This window comes from Ruditapes philippinarum, unplaced genomic scaffold (assembly GCF_026571515.1).
Source record: "Ruditapes philippinarum isolate M1 unplaced genomic scaffold, ASM2657151v2 ctg4126_1_1_1_1, whole genome shotgun sequence".
Classification (NCBI taxonomy): domain Eukaryota; kingdom Metazoa; phylum Mollusca; class Bivalvia; order Venerida; family Veneridae; genus Ruditapes; species Ruditapes philippinarum.
The window spans coordinates 158,530-186,291 of record NW_026866139.1 but is presented as its reverse complement, the minus strand read 5'-3'; the positions used below and the strand labels follow the sequence as shown (position 1 = coordinate 186,291).

The 27,762-nt window shown below is 34.4% G+C and overlaps 1 protein-coding gene across 1 annotated transcript; it reads left to right on the top strand.

Moving 5' to 3' along the window:
- Positions 1-1,036: 1,036 nt before the first annotated feature.
- On the top strand, positions 1,037-22,375 carry LOC132731444 (uncharacterized). Its single transcript, XM_060717627.1, has 7 exons — positions 1,037-1,188; positions 3,839-4,178; positions 4,803-5,021; positions 5,362-5,658; positions 6,247-6,795; positions 7,108-7,320; positions 18,268-22,375. Exons 2-7 carry the CDS (start codon positions 3,896-3,898, stop codon positions 18,672-18,674), a joined length of 1,968 nt encoding a protein of 655 aa, XP_060573610.1. The 5' UTR covers positions 1,037-1,188; positions 3,839-3,895; the 3' UTR covers positions 18,675-22,375.
- Positions 22,376-27,762: the final 5,387 nt, after the last annotated feature.

The following is a 27,762-nucleotide window of genomic DNA, read 5'->3' as shown; positions in this document are numbered from 1 at the left end:
ATCATCATCATCATCATCATCATCATCATCATCAACAACAACATTAAAACAACAGTAGCAACAACAGCAGTAGTAGCAGCAAGAACAACAACAACCACAAAAAAATAAAAAAAAAAAAAAAAAAAAAAAACAAAAAAAAAAAAACAAAAAAAAAAAAAAAAAAAAAAAAAGAAAAAAAAACACAAACAAAAAACAGCCCCCAAAAAACCCAAACAAGCAAAGAAAATCTTACCAACTCAAAATACTACCTAAAAAGTTCGAATTAATCTGAAATAGTGAATAGGATAACAACAATCATTTTTTACTTAAACTTTAAAAAAAATAACAGGAAAATCTTCAATTGATCTAAAACATGTTATCACGTTTGCAAGATCATCTTAAATTTCAACATCGAAACGTACAAACTCTGTGTAAAACAAGTTCATTTGTACTGAAAAATGAAATAAGTTTTGTTGAGAGTTGAGAAATATGAAATAGACACTTTCATAAGCTGAACGATTTGATTGCACGTTTTCTAGAGATTTAAGCGATTTCAGGACATTTCGATTGTAATTCTTTAACAATATTAAAACTTCCGAAATAAATATTTCCACAGCATGACTCATTTTATATTTATTATTAGACTTTATCTGGGTAGATTGATTCCAAATACTTAAATCTAGTAATTTATAAGCATCAGATGAATGACAATGGTAACAGTTTTAAAGCTTGTCTTTATTTCTTTGTATTTTGTCCACGATATTGGAGTGAATTATTTTATAAAACACACTCATCATACGAAAGGAGTACAAAGTACACATTGTATAAATAGAAACTAGGACATAGATTTTTCGCCTCGTTTTGACTTCATTTTCGGAAAATGAGTGTAGTATTTTACAAAATTATCTATTTCTGTAAAAGTTCTGCACCACAATTAAAATTCTAGAGTATTTAATTTCGACTTTGCATCGAAAAATCATTATTTCAAGCCTCAGTCTCTGATTTCGATATGAATTTTCGAAATTAATTTAAACCGAAAGGAAAGTCATATTGATGTCGGCCTCGCTTTGAAATAAATATGCCATTGTAGCTTCTAAGGTTACCGCATTTTTGTACATCAATGGATATAGCTAATAAGTAATGAAATCATATCTAAAAAAAGGATTTTTTTAAATCAATTTAAGATTAGTAACAGTTGGATGAAGTCAGGTAAGTACCACAAATATTACTGTAGATCTTCTAAAAATGTTTTGGTTATCATCTTAAGTCATGAAAAGGGCGTCAAACATGGCGGTTTTCTGAGTCCTTCTGATATTGGACATGTTTTATAAAATGAAGATATAAATATGAATGTAAAATACATTTTTATTTTTAGAGAATCTAGAAAATATTTTAATATGTTCTTTCGAAATACAGAATACAAATGGTTTGATTATAAAATCATAAAGAAGGTGAAGGTCAATGAATAGATTTATTAAAACGTGTCATTTTGCTTTTCAAATTTGTTATTTTTCAAATTTAATAAAGAATATTGTAAATCATGATGGTCAGTATAATAAAAATAACATTTCTAAAGACTTTCCTATTTTATAAATTGTTTCTAGTATATATAATGAAATCAGCGATAAAACAAAACCGATTTTTATCGTTTAATCTTAACTGCACTTGATGTTTATGACAGAGCGCTTGCGTAAATGTTTTGGCTATTTCATATCTCCTGAGATATAATTTGGAAATTATTCCCCGAACGTTGTTTTATTCATTTGAAAGAATAATAAATTTCAATTGATTGATTTGATTAAGTATAGGAACGTTTTCACGTAATTAAATAACCACTGACATGCTAAAGCATGAAAATGATTTGTTTGGTTTCACGGCACAGAAAATATGCGCTGATCATTGATAACGTTTATGATGCATAGTTTACATAAACCTCGTAACATGCATTAAAGTATTTACCGAAAAAAATGCTTAACGTGTATAATGCATATCTGCTGTCTGTAGTTTGCAAATTTTATTTGATTTTTGAAAAAGAAAACCGGTATCGGACAATCATTTTGTGTCACCAGCTCAAGCATGAAATCATTGTGCAGTAAAATCCGTACTTAAAAGCAACATAACATTTTATTCTAGAGCAGTTTATTACGTTTACATACAACATTCACGTGCGTTGAATAACAGATACAATCTTTGTTATATAACTCTTTCGGAAGTCTATGACCAGAATATGGAAACAACATAATTCTACCGTTTGTAAATTTCATAAGAAATATTTCATTAGAAACATTTTACTCTTATAATAAACAAACACACAAACGCACGCGCACAATTGTACCACTCATACAAACACATTTTTAAAGCAGCACGCCTCAAGATTCATGCTAATTTCCATAAAAATTTTGAAAATGTATTTGAATGTATAATATTGTTAAATTACCAAAAGGAAGCCATTTACACGTTAACAATGGCACTTACAAGCCATGTTAATTAGCAAAATGTGGTCAAAATATGCATAAATAGCCCTTACTGCGTTAGTAACGCAGTAGAAATATAGTTATAAATACAAAAAAAATCAGTAATTAACCGAACATAACATGTATATATTACTTCAAACTTCAATCATTTAACGTTTCCTAAAATCGTAGTACATATTTTTCAAGTTTGATTTCATTGAAAATTTTTTACTCATCTGGAGGCATGCAGCTTTAACTATTTATATGTACACATACTTTTAACACATTATCTGAAACATATGGAACTGAGATTCAAGTAGATAGATGAAATTTATACATTTAAATTAACAGCACATTTTTGAATTCAGCCATATCACTAAATATCTACTTTAATATATGGTATCTTTGAAAGGCTGTGCTTGTATCCAAATTAATACGACTTTTATAGATAAAGCAAATATTGTGATTTCAAAACAAATGTTGGTCTTGTCTTTTTGTTGACCTTCTCTAACATCTTGTTTGCTCTTTTTGATAGACTAGAACAAAATTATATTTTATTAAACTGCAATGTACATACAATGAGTCATTTAGAGTAGACAAAGATAACAGATTAAGAACAGAAAATGTGATGATTTTATCATGATACCATATCCTTCCTTATAAATAAGCCTAAAATTAATTAACAGAGAATTGCATTCACATGTTTTGTGTAATTCAACATATTAACAGATTCATGCACGTTTGACACTTCTTCTTCTTTTCCTAATTAAAAGATGAAATTCATTTCAATGGTGTTTATAGATTGCATTAAAATAGGATTACATAGAGGATATTTGTTTGTTTTGCATGTAAGATTGAAATATAATTTCATTGAGTGAACACCAGATGCAATATTTTCAAGAGTGGCGTAGCCACGAGTGAAAATATAATAGCTGGTGTTCACGAATGAAATATATTTCAATCGTATATGTAAAACAAATATTTTTTTTTTATTTCTTGTTTTTTAAGTGATATGAAGTTTTTTTTATTTATATTTTGCCGCGTAACGTCGCGCATTCTCCTTTGTGACGTCATCACATCATGACGTCAACATGATCAATTTCAGAAATATAGTTCTTGTTAAAGTTCTCTTACTTTGTTACATTTTTAACATGATTTATAGGTGACATCGACTTTTCTCTTCCTAAAGAAGCAAAATTTACGTATGACGGCATTTTTTCTGCCTGTTATTCCATTTAGTTATGATATTCTTTTCATTCGCATTCAGATATAGTCCGGCTACAGTGAAAATTATATTTTATAAATTTCACTAGTGGTTTATCAGAATATAATCATCTGATATATTGCAATAAAACACTGGAAAGCATGAAATAAATTCTTATTTGCTTTACTTGATTATTTCACAGGAAGTTATTTAACTGTACAGAGATTCAGCTAACAGGTCAGCTTGTTTACGGATAGCAATGTCAAACAACGATGACGCCAGTGAATGTCAATCGTTGTCAACGGATGCTTTACCTATGGCGCCGAGACAGTTGCCGGTAGACAACAGTCAACCTATACCACCTAGAGCAAATGAAGAAAACCAAGATGAACAATCAAGTACAGAACATCTTCAACAGCCAACACAATCACCTTTCAATCTACCAAACCCTCCAACTGATTGGAATTTTAATATTTTCCTAAACAAAATAGCAGACAGTTTAACAATGGAAGATCTTGTGAATATGAAATGGTTCTTTGAAGGTAAATATCGCATTTCAAACAAAAAGAGACTAATTTAAATAAATATATCTCAATTTTTTTTTCAATGATTTTTTGTTGTTGTTTCCCTTTGCTTTTTATTCACTAATCAGTCATATGTTATATCGCAAATAAACTACACCGTTCTTTAAAATAGAGAATAAATTGTCATCTTAAATTCTAATTATTTTGTTTTGAATGCTATTTTGATTTTTTTATAATCGTCTTTAATATTTTTTGTAATAATAATAAAAATGATAATAATTTGCTACATAATTTGTTAGTTTTTAAGATACACTGAAGCTTAAATAATAATAGTAATAATAATAATAATAATAATAATAATAATAATAATAATAATAATTATGATAATTATAATTAAATTTAATGATTGTGTGATAATGATGGTTTTGTTAATGGTAGATGATGATGATGATAACGACGATAAATAACTTTTTCCACATGTTTATTTCCTATTAGGGTTAGATCTTACAATTTCTTATTGTGTAATTCGTTATTATTGCTTCATTATTAACATTTATTTTAGTTTATTCCGTACATGATAATACAAAAACATGAAGAAAATCTCATAATAGGAGTATATTAATATTCATATAAAATTTACAGGCGAAGGCGGTCTAGGGAAAGGGGTTCTTGAAAAAATTAAGACGCCACAAGATCTATTTCGAATAATGAGAACAAGAGGTTACATTACTCGAGATAACTTGTTATACCTTCAAGGAATTTTGTACCAGGCAGGAAGAAAAGACCTAATACAGGACGGGGTCGAATATGCAAAATCTTTGGGCAATGTAGTGCATTTCTATGCTCCAACATATTTACCAGGTAAGACAATAACTTACTGATAGAAGTTATGCAATAGGTACACAGTACTTCTATCACTTAAATAATTATGATTTGTTTTAAGACAAAACATATTGAGACAATATTATATTCCATTAAATATATAACTTCTATTTCAGGTTATTTGTCTTTACTAATTGTAAAAAGCCTTGACACATCAATTTAACCTACTGAAACTTAGAATGTGAGATTGCTTAACTGTACAAGCAACATAATTGTCATTCAAAAGTTTATGTGTTTTTCTTGAAGCTACTAGTTAACCAGAAACAGTCACATTTTTATATTTAAACTCTGTACAATAATTATGTATGCTTTATTTTAGAAAATGGTTACAAATATGTAAAATTTCATGTTGATGGTAAAGATTTCACAAATTACTCACGGAATGATGTAGAAAATCTTCGACGTATTGTGTCTGCTATCTTGTTTGTGCCACAACATTTTGTGTTTATTTGTGGCATTGAACCGTCTTCTAGTTTGGTCATTACGCTGATGATCCCAGATCTTTATGTGGAGATACTACAAGAAATGCTCGAGGATGGTGATGTTATGACAACTCTTCATGAAACTGGTGTCGATATAATTGATATAAATGGACAGACATCATACAACATCAAAAGTAAGTATTGTTGAAATGAGTTTTACCATATAATTAATATTGTAATGGAAATGTAATGCTTAATATTGGGTAGTCTAAAAATAGGATCAAGTGTTTTCTATTAGTTTAATTCTCATTTGAATATTTCATGACAGATGAACATAACTTGCAATTACTACTACAACCCATTACCAGATTTAATCAAACCGAACCTGCAGCATCATTAAGTTTACCTTATAAATATACAGAGAAAACATCCACGAAATATTATAATATTTATTATTGTAGCACATGAAACATGATTTGAATATATACTGTTATACATACGTATATACAAATATTTATGTAATGAAATATGTTTTAAATATGTCCTTATTATATATTAAGCTTAAATATTGTACTTATGCGAATGTTGATTTTACATGTTCTTCTATAATTTAGTTTTCCTTAAAACATCTATATGTGCTATCAATGGGTATAATATGTATGTTATACATTTTGTATTGATATTTTTATTTCATAATAACATTGCTATCATTGTTTCGAAAGAATTCTTGTGTCATGAATGTAACACCATTTTATCTTGAATTGATACTGATGTCTTTCCAGAAGGTACTGGTGATACTAATACTGTTGAAAGGGAACAAGAAATAAAACTAGTCAATGTTTATGAGCAACTTAAACAAACCCAACAAAGCCTGGATACTAGCGAAATGACATGCATTGACCTATATAGACAAATTGACGACATGAAACACACAATAGACGAGACAAAAGAAAACCTAAGCAATATGGAAAACAAGGTGTATGCGTTAAAGAAAGTATTATCAATGTCAAAGGATGCAACGGAACCTGCATCTCTCAAAGAACTAAGTAGCCTGGAAGATTTTACCGAGTGTCTTGACCACTTCAGAGCACAAAATATTGACAAAAAAGTAGTACGGCGTATGTTAGATGCCACGGTCAATATTGTTTCAAACAGGGTACGAGAAAGTCATAGAATGCAAGAAGAAAACCTGATACTTGGTTTACAAGACATGCAATCACAGCTTATGCCATTGAAATTTGAGGTTGAGAAATTCAAATTCCTTGACAGTTTAAGCAAGATTGATAAATCTGTTTTAGGAAGAATGCAGGAACTCTTGAAACCATTCATAGGTACTTTTTTGCAAATTTTTTACGAATGTATATGTATCTATATAACGTTAATTATGTATTCATTACTTATACAATATTAATTGAACTTATGATACAATATATATGTTTGGAAACGATCATTTACTGAACATCATGTACTACTGATACATTATTTCTTTGTTTCTAAAAATATATTTTACTTACTTCTTTTTTTCATGCAAATTGGTTAATAAAAAGCGATTATTATTACGTTTTAATTGTAATCCTCCCTGTAAACAATATCAGTCAAATGATAAATATTTCATTTGTGTTATACTATATTTCTTTATCAAGGTCAAAGAGAGGTTTCATTGACACCGCTTGGAATGCAAATGCTGGCAAATATAAGCAGTAAACTACACAAAAAAGAAAAGGAAAAGTTAAAGAAGAAATATCAATGGACTCCAAACGGTGAAATCGAACGATTTATGGAACAAGATCAGAACCTTTTACTCGCTGGAATATTTTACAAAGAAATAACAACTAAGCAAACTGATATCAATTTTGGTAAGCAATTAATTCATCATGTAAATGCTTAAAAGCCTGATTATAATGATGATTGTAATCTTACTTAAATTGATATGTGATACTTAAAATCATCAAAATGTTAATAACGTTAAGCGACCAAGGATCATTCAATTGTACAATTAACATACAGAATAAATGATTATATATCTGTTTTGCTGAAATACTGATACAATATTCGCTTTTTGATAACTCTGACGCTTTTCGAATTTTCACGTTGTATATTAAGATATCTAAAATTTATTTTGTATGAGGACGTCTTTCAATAGTTTTTATTGTAGATTATCAAAGTGAATATTTTTAAATAGTAAAGCAAAAATTCTTTAAATTTAAACAGTCACGTAATTTAAATTCTTCTAAAAATATATTGTGAATTAAATATGAAAAGCAAGGTTTATGATACTAAAAATGATAATGATCAAATATACAGATACCAATTACAGTTTTGAGTACTACGAGACATACACACTTATTCGCAAGAAATTTGCAATTTATTTAAATGTGGGAAGAAAAATGAAAACGTAGACAAATATTACAAATATTCAGCGATATTTTAAATTATTCTATTTTACAATTTACGTTTTGTTTTGCCAATATCTTCACACAAGATTGTAGAGCACGATTGTTTAACATTAACGGAAGTATGGATGCGTTAGAACGTGAATACATATGTCGCAGCTCAAACGAATCAAAGGGCTCGTTGACTCTGCTGTGAGTTCTGGACCTGGGGTAGAGGAGTCTGTAAAAAGACAAGTATGCGCTACTCAAAATATTTATTCTTCCCTACAACAAAACCGTGGCCTGTGCCAACAATTTCTCAATTCAAGTGCCCATGCGTTGTGCAGATTAGCGGGGAAATTGAAATATTAGCGAGAAAAGTTAATCGAAGATATTGAAAAGGTTATAAAGTACTATTATGTATAGGTAACGGCTATTGGATATGAGCTATGAGTATATGAATTAAAGAAATAACTACGGAAAACGATAATGGACACTAACATTAACATATAAAAATACAGAGACAGGCATGGACACGAACAGATTAAAATATACAGCACTTGGCAATACGGACAATGTATACTTGACCCTGTGACATCATCCCCCTCAATAGGAAATTTCGTTCCGACATTTAAATAAAGGTCAACCCATATACACTTACCTTAGAATAGATAAACCGCAAGGTTCTTCTCTATACTGTCCAATAATACAATACTCTATACTCCTGTACATATCGTACAAATTTATCCAAAGACTACTCAATAACTACTGTAGCTAACAATAATCTACACTACAGCTCAAAAATCTGTCAAAGTTTCATGTAAAGTCACAGAGACAGGACACCATATACTTGAAATATGATAAACAAGATCAACAAGGAAAGGCGGCGTTCAATGAACGCAGCCCCCATATGACCCAGCAACAAGAACCAATGGCAAGGAGCCCAGGCGGACCCCAAACAAAAACAGGACAGGACAAAGACAGAGCACGGACAGGTTAATTATTAAATGATAAATAATTAGTAACTGATTAGGAATTCAAAGAAAATAATAATAGGCCCACAAAGGGGAAGGGGACAGGAGACCGGGGGAAGGGGGCGGGGGTAATCAAAGAAATAAAAACTAGAGGCAATGGGGAAGATACTTACCGTAGACGAGAAAACATCAAGGGACACAAACAAAAGTGTCACCAAAACAGTATGAAACAACATAGACATACATCTAAGGAACACAGTGGGGCGCCGCCTTGGAACTGTCAGCAGCATAATAATGACTGCTGGGGAGTTTAAACCGGTTAATGGTGCACCAAACCTCGCTCTTAGCCCCACCATGTTCCTATAAACGAGACAGTGTAAATAAAATGAATCCCCGCCAAGTGAAATTCTAACAGTTGTCATGGTTACAAAAGGTTAAATAAGTAAAACACTAAAATGATCATGTAGAAACATATAAAAGTAAACCCAATGACCATAACAAAAGTACTCAATGTCCTAAAGGAAGACAGAGCAACAAGAAAATCACCTACAAGGGCCCGACGAAGCAAGGCAGAAGACGAACATTAAGACAATTCAGTCCCAAAGGGCTTTACGAACTATCCATCATAGAGTCTCCCACTTGGTCCGTCAGATGCAATCAAAAGAGGAAAGCGTAGTGTCCAACTGTAAAAGGGTTGAACACTAAACATGCAGTATGTCTTAAAATAGTAGGGTCATAACCTCTTTTAATGAGCCTCAGGCCTATATGCCCACATAAAAATGTCAATATACAATAAAATCATTCAGAACACTTACATAAATGACTATTAAGCACTTATTTCAGTATTCATCTCACAGATGGCACTTATATCTGTGAGGATTCCCATAAAGCGCACACAACATCAGAATCACAATGTAAATTGAGTATATGCAGTAAAGCAAAAATAACATATGTTACAGATAAACCCCATAATATAACTTAGATAAATGAAAGTAAATTTGTGTTACGACATCACTGTCTCTTTCAAATACCTTAAAGCTTGCGATCATACTCAACAATATGAAACTTCTATGCTATGTCACCCAATAAGTTGATATTAACCAACTTGGCGGCGTTCTTTTTCTAGCAACACGGTCTGGGACAAAGGGTAAAGCACATGGATTAAGAGTGGACTTGCGTTTTTGAGGAATGATATATTCCTCAACAGATAATGGGGAAGTGGGAGGTGGGTTTTAGAATTTCCAGTTGTGTCTACACTGTGCACTGGTTTGGTACAAGAAAAAGAAGCGTCAGATTCAACTGACTTTTTGAGAGGAAGACCTGAGAAGGGTAAAAGGAGATTCCTATGTACAGTTCTGGGATTTCCTCTTCCATGCTCCTTCTTCACAAGGAAAACGGGCACATCAGGATTTGGTTGCTCCACCACAATATAAACATCTCTTCCCCATTTATCAGCAAGCTTGTACTTTCCCTTCAAACCAACGTTCCTCACCAGGACTCTGTCTCCTGATTCTAGTTTGGCCTCCCGTACTCGAATATCATAACGTTTCTTATGCCGTCTTGATTGTCGCAATGACTCTCTTGTGGCAACTTTGTAGGCAAAGTCCAGACGCTTTTGAAGGTCACGAACATAGTTAGAATGATCAGTAGACTTGGGTTGATCATCAGGCTGGATTCCCAGGAAGGCGTCGATGGCAAGACGTGGATGCCGTTCGAACATTAGAGAGTGGGGTGTAAGCCCCGTGCTTTCATGTCGGGTAGAATTATAGGCATACACTAATGCTGGAATATGTGCATTCCAGTTAGATTTCTGTAAATCTTCAAGGATACCTAACATGTTCAATAATGTCCGATTAAAGCGTTCTGGCATGCCATTGCCTTGGGGATGATATGGAGTGGTTCGGGATTTCTCACAATTGGCCAGCTTACACAGTTCCTTAATGACAACAGATTCAAAATTAAGGCCTTGATCACTGTGTAAGCGGCTAGGGAATCCGTAATGGCAAATAAACTGCTCAAATAAAATCTGAGCCGTTGTATGGGCTGTCTGGTTCTTAGTGGGGATAGCTTGAGCATAACGGGTAAAATGATCAGTGATAACCAATATATGCTCAAAGCCACCCACAGACATTTCCAAGGACAGATAATCCATACAAAATAGCTCAAGAGGAAACGTTGATTCCACAGAGACAAGAGATGCGGCCTTACCCACAGGGGTTTTACGTCGAATGCATCCGGCACATTCCCGAATACGCTTTTCAACATACGCGTCTAAACCGGGCCAGAAAAATCTGGACTTGATCAAAGATAAGGTCCGATCTCTTCCCTGGTGACCTGCCTCATCATGTTATCCTGAAAAAATAATATCATGAAAGACAATGGGTACAACCAATTGTACTACAGGATTACCGGACACATTACCTTTCCTGTACAAAATATCATCTTTGAGAAAGAGAGTACTCTATTCACGTAAATACTGTCTGACTGGATCTGTTTCAAGACAACTCTGGCGACTTGTAAGTTTGTGACCAGCTTTCGCAATACCAATAACTCTTGTAATTACACTATCTTTGGCTTGCTCGAGTTTCCAATCAACATCATTGAGACAAGATCCAAAATAGATAAAAACAGAATCCCTAAAGAAAGCCCAACACGGCAAAATTGAAAATGTTGTAGGCTCGGTTTGATTGAGCCTGTTCATGGACGGTACTGGAAAGTGCAAGTTACCGTCTACGCCCCCTAGCACCGGCTTAAGCAGAATTCAACATTTAAACATGAAATAGTAAAATTTTGAATTTAGAAACATCCGCAGATGTGTTCATACGGCGGTTATCATGGAACCTTCAATGTGACACTTCCGTGCCATTCCATGAAAAGCGGCGTATGGTCCCCAAGTAATAAAAAGCGTGTGCCCTAAGTCTTCACTCGAGGGAATAGCTTGGGCATTGTGAGACAAAGAAATACACTCAACTGCAGGGAGTTCTGGAACATCAGCAAAAGAAGCTTGAAACAAAGCTTTAAGAATTTCTGGGTAAAGAATTCTCGTTTCGTCACTATTCCTAACCTCAACACCTGGTAAACGAGAGAGAATGTCGGCATCTACATTAAGCTTTCCAGAACGATACTGAATAGAAAAGTGATAGGCAGAAAGTGAAACTAACCAGCGATGAGATTGGGCATCGAGCTTGGCTGATGTAAAAACAAACGTGAGAGGATTATTATCAGTGCGTACAAGAAACTGATTCACATACAAATATTCATGGAATTTGTCTACCACAGCCCATTTCAAGGAAAGAAATTCAAGCTTATGAGCTGGGTAGTTCCTCTCAGCCGGTCGTAAACCTCGACTGGCATAGGCATCAACTCTCTCAGTACCGTCAACTTTCTGATATAGAACAGCCCCTAGACCAAGACCACTTGCGTCAATATTCAAAATAAATGGTTTGGAGTAATCTGCATATGTCAGGATAGGTGTGGAAGTTAAACTTTTAATGAGAGACTTAAAAGCGTTCTCTTGTTCCTGACCCCATTTCCAAGGAGCAGCGTTCTTTCTGGAGCTACCCTTCTTATTAGTAGGATGACCAACAAGTAAGTCATTTAAAGGTTTTGCTATCAGGGAATATCCTTTTACGAAACGGCGGTAATAACCCGCAAAACCTAGAAATGAACAGAGTTCCTTGATAGATTTAGGGACGGGCCATTTTTGTAGATTACTTATCTTTTCTGGATAAGTTCTAACGCCATTTGCATCAACCACATGGCCTTAATACTTTACTTTAAGCTGAAAGAACTCGCATTTAGAACCTTTAAGTTTCAATCCATATTGTTCCAATTTGTGAAACACTGCCGCAAGTCTGTCAAAATGCTGTTGAACGGTGCCACTAAAGATAATAACGTCATCTAAATAGATAACACATTCTTTAAGATGCAGTACTCCCATACATCGCTCCATTAATCGCTGAAAAGTAGCGGGAGCGTTTGTTAGACCGAAAGCCATTCGTTCGCACTCGAAAAACCCGAGAGGACCAACAGTGAAAGCAGTTTTCGGTTTGTCTGATTCTCTTAAAGGAACCTGCCAGTACCCAGAGCGAAGGTCAAGTTTTGAGAAGAACTTCGAACCAGCCAGACAGTCAATGGTTTCATCTATGCGGGGAAGTGCATAGGCATCCTTTACGGTATTGTTATTCAATCGGCGGAAGTCGATGCAAAACCGAAGGGAACCATCCTTCTTCCTGACCAAAAGCACGTTCGATGAAAATGGACTGTGTGAGGGTATTATAGCACCAGCAGTGTTAGCGATTTCCCCTAACTTTACTGAGTACCTGGGACTCAGTGCTAATAGATCTGTTACGTCCCAATTCAAATGGAACGAGTCCTTAATTACAAAAATGTCAATGTTTGCATAACTTCATAATACAATCAAATTTGAGACTGTTGATGTTCGCGGATACCATTGATAGGTTGGCCCAAAACGAGGCCGAGCACTTGCTCCTAGTCTACGTTTGGGATATAAATCTGCATTGCTAATGAGAAAGGAACAAATGAAAATGAGGTGAAAGTCAAGTTCTTATAATACAATTTATTTAAAGTGAATAGAAAATCATTTTCAAGCAGAGCAAAAAAACTTAAGAGAGAATTGACCAATTATCGGGGAAAAAGTGTTTCGTCCCAGGGACTCAACAGCCCTTTTTTTCTTTCCTCCCTGGCAATTTTAGCGAGTAAATTGATATGTTTACTCAGTAAACGCGAACACTGACCAGCTTTCAGCATTTCTTGAATATGCTCTCTTATCTCTTCAAACATACTAGGTGGAATCCTTCTATAAGGCTCTTTGAAAGGCTTAGGGTCGGACAACTGAATTTTGTGCTCAACAGACTTAGAACAGCCAAGATCTGTTATCCCAGAGGAAAAGATATGTGTCCAGTTGCTAAGAAATTTAACAACCTGAGAATGTTCATCACCAGAAAGGTTATCAGAAGGAATTGTTACACCAAGTTCTTCAAGAGTCTTATCTTGGTTATGGGATTTGGAGACTGAACCTTTGGAGGGATCAAGAGAACGTACAACCTCTACCTGTTTTAAACTACAAAGAACTGAATTCGGGTAAATAAGCACTGGCCTTGCTGATAAGTTGCAAATCCTAACTGGGATTCTAGAAAAAGCTTTACCTGGGCGAACACTGACAACCCTTGAGCATATATTCAACAGGCTAGAGGAAGAATCAAATGTCTCAGTAACACCAACAGTCATGTCATCAACCTGTCTAGCCTTCCCAGTGACGGTATGTGTCTGGTATGGCTGAATTGTTAAAGGCCTATGATTATAAGCTTTCACTGGTACAGAGTGAATACAAGAAATAGCAGAGAAAGCTTGTTGCCAACAAGAAGGGATTTATTCACCTGAACTAATATTCTGAAAGTGTCTGATGATATTAGTCCCAACAATAACCGGAACTGAGGAAGAGTAGTCTGTATCTGGAACAATTAATACAGGCACAGTAATAGTACTGCACTGCAAAGAAGGAACAGAAATGTCAAGCAAACAGTAACCTATATAAGGAACCTTTACATCATTTGCACCTAAGATATTAAAAGCAAAAGCTTTTAAACTACAAAGTTCAGGACAAGGAGATAATGATTTATAAAATGATTCACTGGCAGTGGTAATCATTGACCCAGTGTCAATCAAAGCTTGGCAACGTTGATTATGAATAACAATCTCAGTTTGGTTTGAATGGTCAACTAATGGTATGATAATAGGGCTGGATATGTTGTTCTGACCTTCTAATTGCCCTCGATTGAAGGTCTGGACTCATTTAAACCACCTGTAGCTGGAGATTTACTGTCAGAATTCTGGTCTTGTTTGTCAGCGACTGAACTGGACTGGTTTCTAATACCATCAAAGCTATAGCCACGACCACGACCCGACCAAAAACGTCCACCTCTATTGTATCCGCCTCGATTATAACCACCTCTGTAGTTACTACTACCCTTTTCCATGGTACTGGTACTACCACTGTCTGGTATGGAAGATTCACTCACTTTCTTCAACTGGGAAAGCTCCTTCTCTACAGTTTCAACCCCGGAGTTAATTCGCTTCATCTGTACAGTGAGTTCTTCAAGTTGTTGAATAATCTTATGTTCAACAACTGACATATTTGAAGAACATGAAACCTCTGGAACAGGTTTACGGTCAAAAGCCTTGGAAGAAGAATATAGGGATTTGAGGGGGAGAGCAAGAGACAGAGTTATAGGTAGATGTGCGAGCCTTAAAATCTTCCTCAATTGAACGAATTTCCTTCCTCAAAGTCAAAAAAAGACTCGAACTTGTAACGAGTTGCATTCCGGAGATCATTATCACGAAGACCTGACCAGAGCCGGTTCCTAAGCATATCATCCTTAGTGTTCCGGTCCAGACTCAGGTTCGCATTGGTAAGAAGTCTTTCTAAACGAAGACTATACTCAGCGACAGACTCGTTCTGACCTTGCTTGGCACAATAAAAAAGCTTATTTCAACCGCTCTGAAGTAGCAAGATTACCATATATGGCTTCAAGCTTTGCAATGACATCTGAAATGGAGGCCCATTCACCCAAGTGTAATAAAACAGTACGTGCTCTGCCTTTCAAGCTGTTACGAATGGACTCCTGGAGGATATGGCTTGGATACATACCACCACATAATAAACAATTCAAAGGATACCTCCAAACCTCAAACTCACATTATCCTGGTTTCCCTTCTCCAGAAAACAAAGGTAATTTGGGAATCCGAGCATGAGTAACAGATGAGTCAAGATAAGAGGGGTAAGTGGAAATATCATGAGAAGTTGGCTTATGAGGAGGAACATCAGCTTGACTTGAGACTTGAGTCTCTAGTAGGAGTATCTGTCTCAACAGGTCTGTCCTCCAAATATTCACCAGATATCCTATGGGAAGAAAAAGGGGTACTAGATTGACAAGGTGTCACATTAAACCTCCCAGATTTTCTTATCTGATCTACAAAATACTGTAATTCCTCCTCTCTTATGCGAGACATTTCAGTTGTATAATCTGCTTCATCCATAACTAAAAAAATTCTTTCTTGATATGTCAAACTGCAATTCTGGACAATGACACCTTCAGTACACCATACAAAAAAATTAAAAATTGATGTATATATGTGTCAACTCTGTGTAGATTGATATGTATTTATGTATACACAATCTGCAATATTGTTGCAAAATTGCTGTATTATAAAATTTGCTTAAAAAAATGTCTTTAATACTCCACCATACTTTATGAAGTATTTGAATAATATGTATGGATTATGGCAGACAATTATGTAAAACAAAAAAAAAATGTATGCATATTATGTATGAATTATATTGGTACACAAATAATACAACCCTTGTGTTTGGGTTTTATGTGTGTGAAAAAATAAATTCAAATAAAACAAACACAAACACTAAAACAATGTGTATAGTTACATCCAAATTGTTTTACTTGATTTAATGTTATCTCACTTTATATACACAGAGTGCTTATAAACACTAGTGCATGTTGGAAGTGTTTATAAATACAACCTGACTTAAAATAATCTAATTTGAATTTTAAAAAGAATGAGTAATAACTCAGCACTTATGTTCACTTCCTTGGAAATTTCACACAAGTACAAGGGAGATAATTATATACCACCTCAGCGACTTCAACAAAACCAAGACAGATTATACTAAGAAAAGTTCTATAGTTACACGGTTGAAACTGTTAATCAATACCACTTACATCTACGGTGTAATCGCAGCTGAAGGATATAAACTTACCAAAAACTGTTGACAGCAGCAGCAGATAATTATCTCAGTATACATCAATTGCAATCTGTTGACTGATGACAGGGTTTTGACTTATAATGGACCAAGTCACACTTAAATTAATAGGGACATGTCTGAATTAATATGGACAACTAGACAGGACTTATAGGATATAAGGATTTACTTTAATTAAGTGTTAGTTAAAAGTCTCACCAACCACCTACAAAATTTTAACAGGAGATCATCTGTCAACCATGCATGACAAACCAACACCTCCAACGCCTGGGGTACCAACACTTAAGTGCATCAGTGGGTGGTCACTTGACATAGAACACTACATTCTGAAAATTAAAATTAGAAGTAGTAAAACTGGTTCAAATTGTTTCTACAAATTACATGTACAAAACAAAATATTAATGTAAACAATGTCAAAATTCTACATGTATTACAATTAAGAAAAAATAAACAACAAACTTTATGCTTATAATTTAGATGAAAAAATAAAATGTCACTGTAACCGAACTTATTAAATCTGAAAGTCTATAATTTAAATGTCACAAATCACTGAATAACACCGGTAACTATTCCATTGTCACATTGTAGTCTGTTGAAAATGAAAGTAGAACATTCCATCCACGGATATCAATAATTCTCGACGAACACGGTTATATTGATAAATGTCGATCTAGATTAATCCAAATAATATTTATATAACAAGTCTAGGCCTAATTTTCACTTCAAAATGTGTAAAATATGTGTAAAACCATTTGCTTACATTCTTCTCGATACATGTATACCGACATTCCTGGGGGAAGCCATCTTACCCCAGTGACGTCATACAGAACGTTTCGCAACCAAACTACATCGAAATTGATTCACTCTTCGAACCAGGTCCCCCGTTGGGCGCCAAATGTCATAGGGTGAAAAAAATGTGCAGCCTGACCGGAACTCGAACCCGGGACCTTCGGAATACCGTTCCGCGGCTCTACCGACTGAGCTATATCAGGCCGCTTACACAGTTTCTCCCCTATTAAGTGAACAGTTCTGAACCGTGACATACTCCCCTGCTTTATTGAAATTCGACCTCGAATTTCATAGAGTTACAGAGCAATGTAAATTAAACTCTGAGCTATGTCAGTCACGGTCCCCCGTTGGGCGCCAATTGTCGCAGCTCAAACGAATCAAAGGGCTCGTTGACTCTGCTGTGAGTTCTGGACCTGGGGTAGAGGGGTCTGTAAAAAGACAAGTATGCGCTACTCAAAATATTTATTCTTCCCTACAACAAAACCGTGGCCTGCGCCAACAATTTCTCAATTCAAGTGCGCATGCGTTGTGCAGATTAGCGGGGAAACTGAAATATTAGCGAGAAAAGTTAATCGAAGATATTGAAAAGGTTATAAAGTACTATTATGGATAGGTAACGGCTATTAGATATGAGCTATGAGTATATGAATTAAAGAAATAACTACGAAAAACAATAAGGGACATTAACATTAACATATAAATATACAGAGACAGGCATGGACACGAACATATTAAAATATACAGCACTTGGCAATACGGACATTGTATACTTGACCCTGTGACATATGTCTTCATTAAATCTGCGCTCAGTTATTTCATGTACTTGAACGACATATGTAAAATAACTATGATTTATGTTTTTATTTATAGAATCGTTCATATCACAGTGTCTTTCTGAAGTTGGCAGAGAGGATTTAAAAACGTTCTTGGATCCTAGACATTATCTAAGTCACCCGAGTCCAAGAAACGCTGCTGAAGCAAAGGATGCAGCTCAGTGGCAAACTTTATATATGCAGCAGCAGCAGCAGCAGGAGCAGCAGCAACAAAAGCACCAGCAACAAAAGCACCAGCAACAACAAAAACAAGCACATCATCAAGGTCATAGGCAGAAACAAGGCGAACAGCAGAATCAGCAGCAGGTTATAAACCGTATGGCGCTACAGATAGAAGAAATGTACAGTTTGATGCTGACAAGACAGAAAATGTTTGAACCCAAATTAGATAACTGGAAATCTCCCATATTTCCATTTTCATCTGATGCCTTTCAACAGAAATAAAGTATTCAACATCTGAATATACAGTGTCACAATAAGCGATTTATTACGCGATTAAAGTTGCCTGTGAAACATTTTAGTTTTAAAAAAACAACATCTATACACATATACTGACAAAAATCAAACTGTGAATGTATTTCTATTTGAAATGATAAATTTGTCGTTTACCCCGTGTAAATGTGTTTGAAACAATTTGATGACAATCGCCACATCAGTGTTGTTTGGTCCTATGGAGCCCATAAAATGTTGCCCCATACATTTAATCAGACATATTTTCGATCCTCTTTTGTGTCGCCTCTACAGTCACAAAACTTGTCTGGACTACTCCTCAACATCTACAGCAGCAATTTCGTCCAAACTCTTTCGTCGGCATTTTCTTGTTCAATGCTTTTGTCAAAGTTACGGCCCTTCACTTATTTTGATTTTTAAAGTTTGTCCGGACTACTCCTCTTGTACCACTTATGTAGTTCCAATGAAAATTTACAAAATTGATCTGTATCTCAAGACTAGTACTTTCGCATATTACACGGGTTTTCCGGTTGAATGTTTTTTTGGCTTATTAAAGTCATTTTAGTGTTGCAAGCTACACAGAAGCTTGTCCGGACTACTTTTTAGAAAAAAAACTTGTGCAATTTCATCCAAACTTTACAGGAATTATTGGTGCCACGACTTGTTGTGCATATCATCGAAATTGTATGGTTCAATGATTTTGGTAGAGTTGTGACCCTTAATATATTTTTTTAACTTTGTACGGACAACTCTTATAGATCTACCACTAGTACAATTTCAATGTGAATTTCTTGTGGATATTAAGAGTTTTTCGCCTTAATGATTTTTGACCGAGTTATGGCCCTTCGTGTACCACTAATGCAAATTCAATGAAACTTTACATGATTAATTGGTAGCTCAAGTACTTGCGCATATTACACAAAGTCCTCGGTTGATTTTTTTACCGAGTTATGGCCCTTTAATACAAAATGCGTTTTGCCCTGTTATTGATGTTTATGTCTCCCGCTACGTAGTAGCTGCAACATGCAATTTGCTATCCTGAGGCGACACATATGATCACTGATTGCTTTTATCTCATTTATTCTGCTGTTCGTTTCATATACAAATAACAGTCATCAAGTTACTCATACTCGTATTTAACATATTAACATGTTTCATTTCATTAATTTTTCACTAAACTATAATGTAACACACACACATTCTCGGAAAAGAAACCATTTTATTATATGACAACGTTTGATTTGTGAGATTCTTATTATCACACGACTAATTACAAAAATATAAATAAAATATTGTTTTGGTGAACTAGGCAGTGCTGGTCAGTAACGAAATTAACTAAGCGCATCTCTTTACAACGACAGTTGGAACAAACTGAACTGCAAAATTGTTTAACTTTATGAGATAAATCAACAATTTTAGCAATTTGTTAAAAATTATTTCTTCAGAATTATCATCAACTGCATTGTTTCGGGACAAACTTGGCATTTCCGGGTCATGTGACAGTTGTTTATCTCTGTCATCAGGGGGTGATCTCAAACTACGCTATTTTCAACAAAACGACTCTTTAATAATTACAACAAAAAAGGTTTCAAAATGAAACGAATCTATATGTAAATGAAAGAACTATAATATTTCAATTACCTTTTGCATACTAAATAAAAAGTGAATTACAATAAAATGACAGGGTATACTTTTTCTGTTACTCTTAGCAATATTCCAGAGTGACAATCACTAAAAGTTCTCACTGAAATCGTTTTCACGGTTGACATCTAAGCATGTATTAGGTGAAGTATAAATATTGGTCAAAGTCAGGAAATATAGATTGTTTTGATAATTATTTGATATAAACAGTCGTGCATTCAAATGAAATTTTTGTTACTACTACGTTTATATATTTAGTGTATCAAACTGTGTTGTAACAGGGTAACAGTGTTTCGAGTACACAATTATTTATAGTCTTAAGGGAAGGTAGTCCTACTGTAATCCAAATTGACACAAATTCTACACCATTTCACTTTTGCTAATTCCCGTTATCTATCGGATAACCGGATAACAAGTATTATTATTGAATTTTACTCAGCATATTCAGTTTGAAAATTAGAACTCCGCGAGTCGGATTTGTCGCCTTGTGAATGTAGTTTAGGAGAAATGGCCAGGACAAAAATGAAATAGGAAAAATAACAAAGGGCAATAACTAAAAAATTGATAAGTGCAGAGCAGCAGTTTCTGTGCACTGCACTTCTTATCAATAAGGTCTATCATTCTATGATGTTTCAAGCCCATAGCTTTCATACTTGAGGAGAAATGAGCAGGGCAAAAATAAAGAAAGAAAATCAACAAAGGACAATAACTAAAAAAATAAGAAATGCAGAGTATCAGTTCTTATGCACTGCACTTTTTCTTAATGAGATCTATCATAATATGAAGTTTCAAGTCCATAACTTTTATACTTTCGGAGAAATGGCCTGGACAAAAAATAAATATGAAAATAAACAAAGGGCCATATCTCAAAAATTAAGGAATGCAGAGTAACGTTTTTGTGCACTGCACTTCTTCTTAATGAGATCTATCATCCTATGAAGTTTCAAGTCCATAGCTTTTACACTTTCGGAGAAATGGCCCGGACAAAATTAAAGTATGAAAATAAACAAAGGGCAATTACTCAAAAAATAAGAAATGAAGAGTACCTGTTCTTGTGCACTGCACTTTTTCTTAATGAGACCTATCATCCTATGAAGTTTCAACTCCATGGCTTTTATACATTAGGAGAAATGGCCCGGACAAAAATAAAGTATGAAAATTAACAAAGGGCAATAATTCAATAATTAGGAAGTGCAGAGTACCGGTTCTTATGCACTGCACTTCTTCTTAATGAGATCTATCATCCTATGAAGTTTCAAGTCCATAGCTTATTTAGTTGAAGAGAAATGGCCTGGACAAAATTAAAGTACGAAAATTAACAAAGGGCAATAACTCAAAAAATAAGAACAGCAGAGTACCGGTCCTTGTGCACTGCACTTTGGGTTATTGAAAGAAGCATGCATACAAAGTTTGAAGTCAATCAGACTTATAGTGACTGAGTTATGCTCCAGGCAAGCTTTAGGGGACGCCGACAACGACGCCGACACAGACGCCGCCGACAAAAGTAACCCCTATATGTCACCTTTTCAAGGCGACACAAAAAGTACATGTATTTTAAATTAAACTTAATTATAGCATTTCAGTTCATCAGAAAAAAGTACTCAAGATTATGCATTATATATTGGTTAATCTGATACTGACCGCAATAGCTGATATGACGATGGCAATACTCAAATTATATTAGAATGGGGCTACCAAACAAATCAAAGCAGTCACTTTGTTCCTGCAAGGTTAAATTACCATTTTAAAAGTGAAACCATTAATACAATTTAATTTCATATATTTGTAACAAATATTTTAACACCAGTCACAAGTCTAGATTATTTGACTCCCACTTGTACTTCCTATCAACTCTGAAACGCATTGGAGGTTCGGTTCTGTAAATGGTGACATAATCTTTTGATAAAGGTTTCATATTTCTTAATATGCAAAAATATATATTAAAGGATAATAATGACTTAGAATTTTATAATGTTACATAGGTAACAGTATTTTTTAACAGTATAAAATTTGGTCACGTCGTCTATTTTCTGAATAAAATGAAATAAAATGGCCCCCATTGTTCTATCGATTCATTCTTATTTTCGTCAATAGGGCATCACGAAAGTAACTATGACACTCATAAAATTTAGTTATTTGCACCCTAGAGTTCTTTTCGTGTATAAAATATCTTTTTGTTGAATAGTCAAAAAGTAAACATCCGTTTTCAACGGATGTATTTGTAATGTGAATAATTTTGTGTCAAACTCGAACATGCAGACGATAAAAGCATGCCACAAAGGATTATCTAACAATTTTAACCAGTGAAATGTTACAGATAGAGTTGGTTGACAGACATCTGTAGGACATCATCGTTATTTTGTAAAATAATACACTTTGTCAAAACCATCCGAAGAATATTCTGGATACAGAAGGATCAGATTTCACAGATCATAACCTTATAAATGGGTTGGTGTTTTGTTTCCTAAATAAAACACAGCTTATTGTATGTTTATAACTGGTAGATATCATCATTTGTTTAAAGAAAAACAGCTTCTCAAGTAGGCCTATAGTATTCTTTAAACTTGCAAGGTAAGGACAGTTTAGTTATTCCTACTCGTGGTTTATTTTTGTTACAGTTACAGTGCATTTAGTTGACAAATTCAGATCATCACAATATTTATTCGGGGTAATAAAATAAATAACACATAGGTTTGTGGGTAACAGTAAAAATATCATCCCTCGTAAAAATACTGTTATCCTCGGCAACGCCTCGGGTAACAGTATTTTCTTCGGGATGATATTTTTACTGTTACCCACAAACACATGTGTTATTTATATAATATTGTTACTGGTCCCAAGTTTGTGTTAATGTAATAATAAGAAGCCTGAGAAAAGCTACTTCAGACATTATATTTGATAAAATCATATTGAGATGAATTAAACATTGGGAATATTTTTATGTATTATGAATTAAATTTAATCTTTTTGCACACAAATAAATGTCATCAATTTGATCTATTATACCGTTGCGAAATTAGGTCGAGTGGTCGAACCATTCGGGGCTGTAGTAATTAAAATTGACTTGTATATATTCAATATTGATTCATTCATTGATTGTCAAAGATATTGTTTGTAGAGAAATTTATTGAATACTTTATAATTATTGATTGACTAGATAGTACGAGTAGTTACGATGAGAATTGAGTACCACTCAAGCCGGTGGTAAGGGTCATGCGGGATATTGCACTTATTCAGTATCCCCCATGAACAGACTCAATCAAACCGAGTCTGCCATTCTCTTGTAATTTCGTTGTGATTAATGCTTCCAAGGGATCACTTTGTTTCCAGATTTTTTATCGGAATCCACCCCTACGTTACGCAAGCATGCATACTGCAGTGACCTCCATGTGTCCAGCTATGTATAACGGCCATCTTATGCTGACAAAAATCTGGCTTTTAATTTACCTGCAAGTACATACGGTCTGTTTAATGACCAGTTTCATCAGTCTCCTCATACATCATCAAGCATACCTAGATATCCCATATTAAATAGGTCATCATATGTTACCTATGTTGCCTAAGCTCCTGTATCAAATGAAACATTTTTCATCTTTACCCCAATTAAATTACGTGTTTAACTCATGAAATGTTTTAATTGTGATATTTGAAGAATGGAATAATGTGTCTCTGCCTCTTACTACTTACCAAGACAGTACAGTTAAACCAAGAGCCATAGATATCTTCTGAGCCAAAACATAAGGAAATTGAACTATGTACTTTTAGCGGCTAAGAAAGGTGAATAACTTTTGTCAATACTTTTGATTATATAGCTAGATTTAATAAATAAACCCCTGAAACCATTCCATTGCGTTTTAGTGTCCAGCTTTATTTGTCATTCAATGAAAACGCTGTATTTCATAAAAAATTTGTGTGTTAATTTTCATAGAAGAAAAAAAGTCGATACTATATTGAAATCCGTTCAATGTCGCCTTTTTTTTCTTCTATTTTTCATAGTGCTTCATAGAACCGCGTAGTGACGTAATCAAGGGGCAAATAAAGCTTGACACTAAATATGTTAGTGTTCATCCGTAGCTGTTCTATAGAAATTAGAAACATTCTCCCCGTCGAAGTTTCTAATTTCTGTAGAACAACACGGATGAACACTAACATATACTTAGAATGTGAATGAAGAATGAGCACGTTTTTATCTCGATACATTACATTAGATTACTTTAGCTTGAAAGTAGCGTTTAAACAAGGCTATGGTGATAAAACAAGTACGAGCGTATAAGTGCTTACAAAAATCAGTTTCGGCGTGGACTTAAGAACCCTGGCGAGAGAATTGACGCATTTGCTTTTATGTTACGTCGACTAGCGGATTTCAGTTACCCTGGAAAACAGGGCACGCTCTAGATGAAATGATTTGCAATCAATTCATTGAAGGGAAAGGAAGTTATTATTTTAAAAATTATTTAAGGCTTGAAAGGAAGAAAATCAATACTGTTACTCATGAGGCATTACTTAAGTTGGCTAAGAGCTATGAAAGTGTCTTGAACCCCTTCCAGCACAATAGAGCACAGGCTAGGTCACAAAATTATTACAGTCTAGATCATAAATCAGATTTACCACCTGATAATCAATTTAGATCCCAATACAAAAATAGATATCCCGAAAGAAACTTTTACATGATAGTCTGCTACCATTGTCAAAAAGATGGTCATGTGGCAACTAGGTGTCCGGAAAACTCAAACAGGCTGAGCTAAAGGTCTCTACCTTTCAGTGAGGACACAAAAAATCTCAACTTCGTAAATTCTCAAGTTAATACGTTTGTATTGACCTAGCTTCAGGATCTAGCAGGTCCCTTTGCATTCCGAAGATCAGTGTAAAACAGCATTTGCAACACCAAGTCGCGGCTTACACGAATTTCTTGTTAGCCATACGGTTAAGTTAATGCAGGTGCAACTTACGAAAGACTAATCGAACGCATTCTAGAACACTTACAATGGCGGACATGTTTATTTTCTATACATGACGTAGTTATTTCTGGTATTGACTTTGTAAGTGCCCATGAAAATTTCACAGAAGCGTTCGAAAGATTGAGGCAAGTAAATCTAAAGTTTAAATCTTCGTGATGTATCTTTTCAGTGACAAGTTTCATTAATAGGCCATGTCATTTCAGAAAAGGGGGTCACTTGTGACCCAAAAAAGATATCAGCATTCATAAATTGGCACCAACTAGAAAATAAAACTGAGAATAAAAGTGTTCTTAGTTTAGTCCACTTCTATAGAATATGGTAAACAAGATCAACAAGGAAAGGCGGCGTTCAATGACCGCAACCCCCATATGACCCAGCAACAAGAACTAGTGGCAAGGAGCCCAGGCGGACCCCAAACAAAAACAGGACAGGGCACAAGTCAGCATGGACAGTTTAATCACTAAATGATAAATAAATTGTTATTGATTAGGAATTAAAAGAAAACAAATAAATGATTGAAAAACAGGCCCACAAAGTCAAAGGGCACATGGAAGAGGACAGGGAAAGGGGGGGGGGGTTAATAAAAGAAATAAAAACTAGGGGTGAAGGGGGAACATACTTACCGTAGACGAGAAAACAACAAGGGACACAAGCAAAAGTGTCACCAAAACAGTATGGAAAAACATAGACATACATCTAAGGAAGACAGAGGGGCGCCGCCTTGGAATGGTCAGCAGCATAATAATGACTGCTGGGGAGTTTAGACCTTATAACCCGGATTATGCCAAAATATATCAACCCTTAAAGGAACTGACAATAAAAGAAAGTACGATTTCGCTGGGAGATGAGTGTGAAAAAGCCTTTAAAATACTGAAGTCAAAGTAAACTGAATCTCCAGTGTTGTTCTCGAGATGACATGTATTTTAGAAACGGATGTCTCAGCCTTCGTAGCAGCTGTGATTTTGTCACAAATACAGGACAATCGGGAAGAAGTTATCGCTTATGCAAGTAAAGCTCTCTCGGCTTCACAACAGCATTATTGTACCACGATAAGAGAATAATTTGCTCTGGAAACCTTTGTTCGACATTTCAGACATTATATACTTGGTAAGGATACTGATGGAATGTTGAGTAGGTGGCTTAGAATAATATTTACTTTAGACTTTGAAATTGTTCATCCAAAAGGGTCTCATTTGAAGCATGTTGATGCATTATCTAGATCAGTTAAAATTTGTAAACATGGACAATGTGTAGACTGCGCTCCTAAAAAGATAAATTGTGTCTTATCTTGCCATAAAATTGCATTGGGAGGGTCAAAAATTCTAACTTGCGACATATAGCCCGAAACTCCATTTTCAAAGCTAGGAATGCGCTGTGAGGCTGCAGCATGCAATAATCTGAAAGTATTTTGAACCTTTTGCAAGAACAGGGACCAGATAAATGCATATCATCTGCCACAAGTAAAATTATGGATATATTCAGGATATCACAAAAGCTTTATAAACGAAACATACAGGCTCACACAAAACATAATCCAAAACCCCATAATTATTTAGTCTTTAAGAAATGAAAAATATATTGATCCAGATGGAATTTCCATGCCGGCTTAAAATACTTATGACATTTCCAAGGTGACTGAACAAGAAAGAATTGACCGTGACAAAAAGTGTGGACAACTCAAAAGGGATGCCTGCAAAGAACATGCAGAAAATAAGATTTGCAAGAGAAATTGGCCTTTGTGGACAGTTATGTGGATCAATATATGCTTAATATTTTGTATACATTTAAATTGATGTTTGTTATAATTGAAAATCGTGAAGGCATTTAAATTTGTGTTATTACAAAATTATATTTAATATCATTTTTTTTTTATTTTCATAAGGGGGGGGGGTGTACTTGTAGTACTTTGTAGTTTCATATTTCTTAAGACGCAAAAACATTTATAAAGGGCAATAATTATTTCGAATTTAGTTGTTGCAAATTTACATTGATATTGTTCATAGGGTAAAAGGAAATATTCATTAACAATTCATATTCAAATTTAACAAAGTTTTATATCAAATTGCCTTTTTGTTCTTGTTAAAACAGAATAATATTATGAAATTTTGATAACTGATTAAAACTTTGGTATATTTTGGGAAATGTTAAAACCATGTAACCAATTATATTGTGAGTTATAAATTCCTGTTTGCATTGCTGTAATCGGTGGATGTCTTATTGGGTTGGACATAAGTATATTGTTATTGGTCCTAACTTTGTGGAAAGGTAATGTGAAAGATAATAGTAACACCTTGATAGGCTACACTGCCAGTGGTTAAGTTGTGATACATTATATTTGATGATATGATATTGAGGTGAATTAAACATTGGGAATATTTATGTATTATGAATTATTGCACAAAATTAAATGTCATCAATTTGATCCGTTTTGTTATTACTGTTTCCCAGTGCTAGAACCATTCGGGGCTAACTTATCCGGCTAC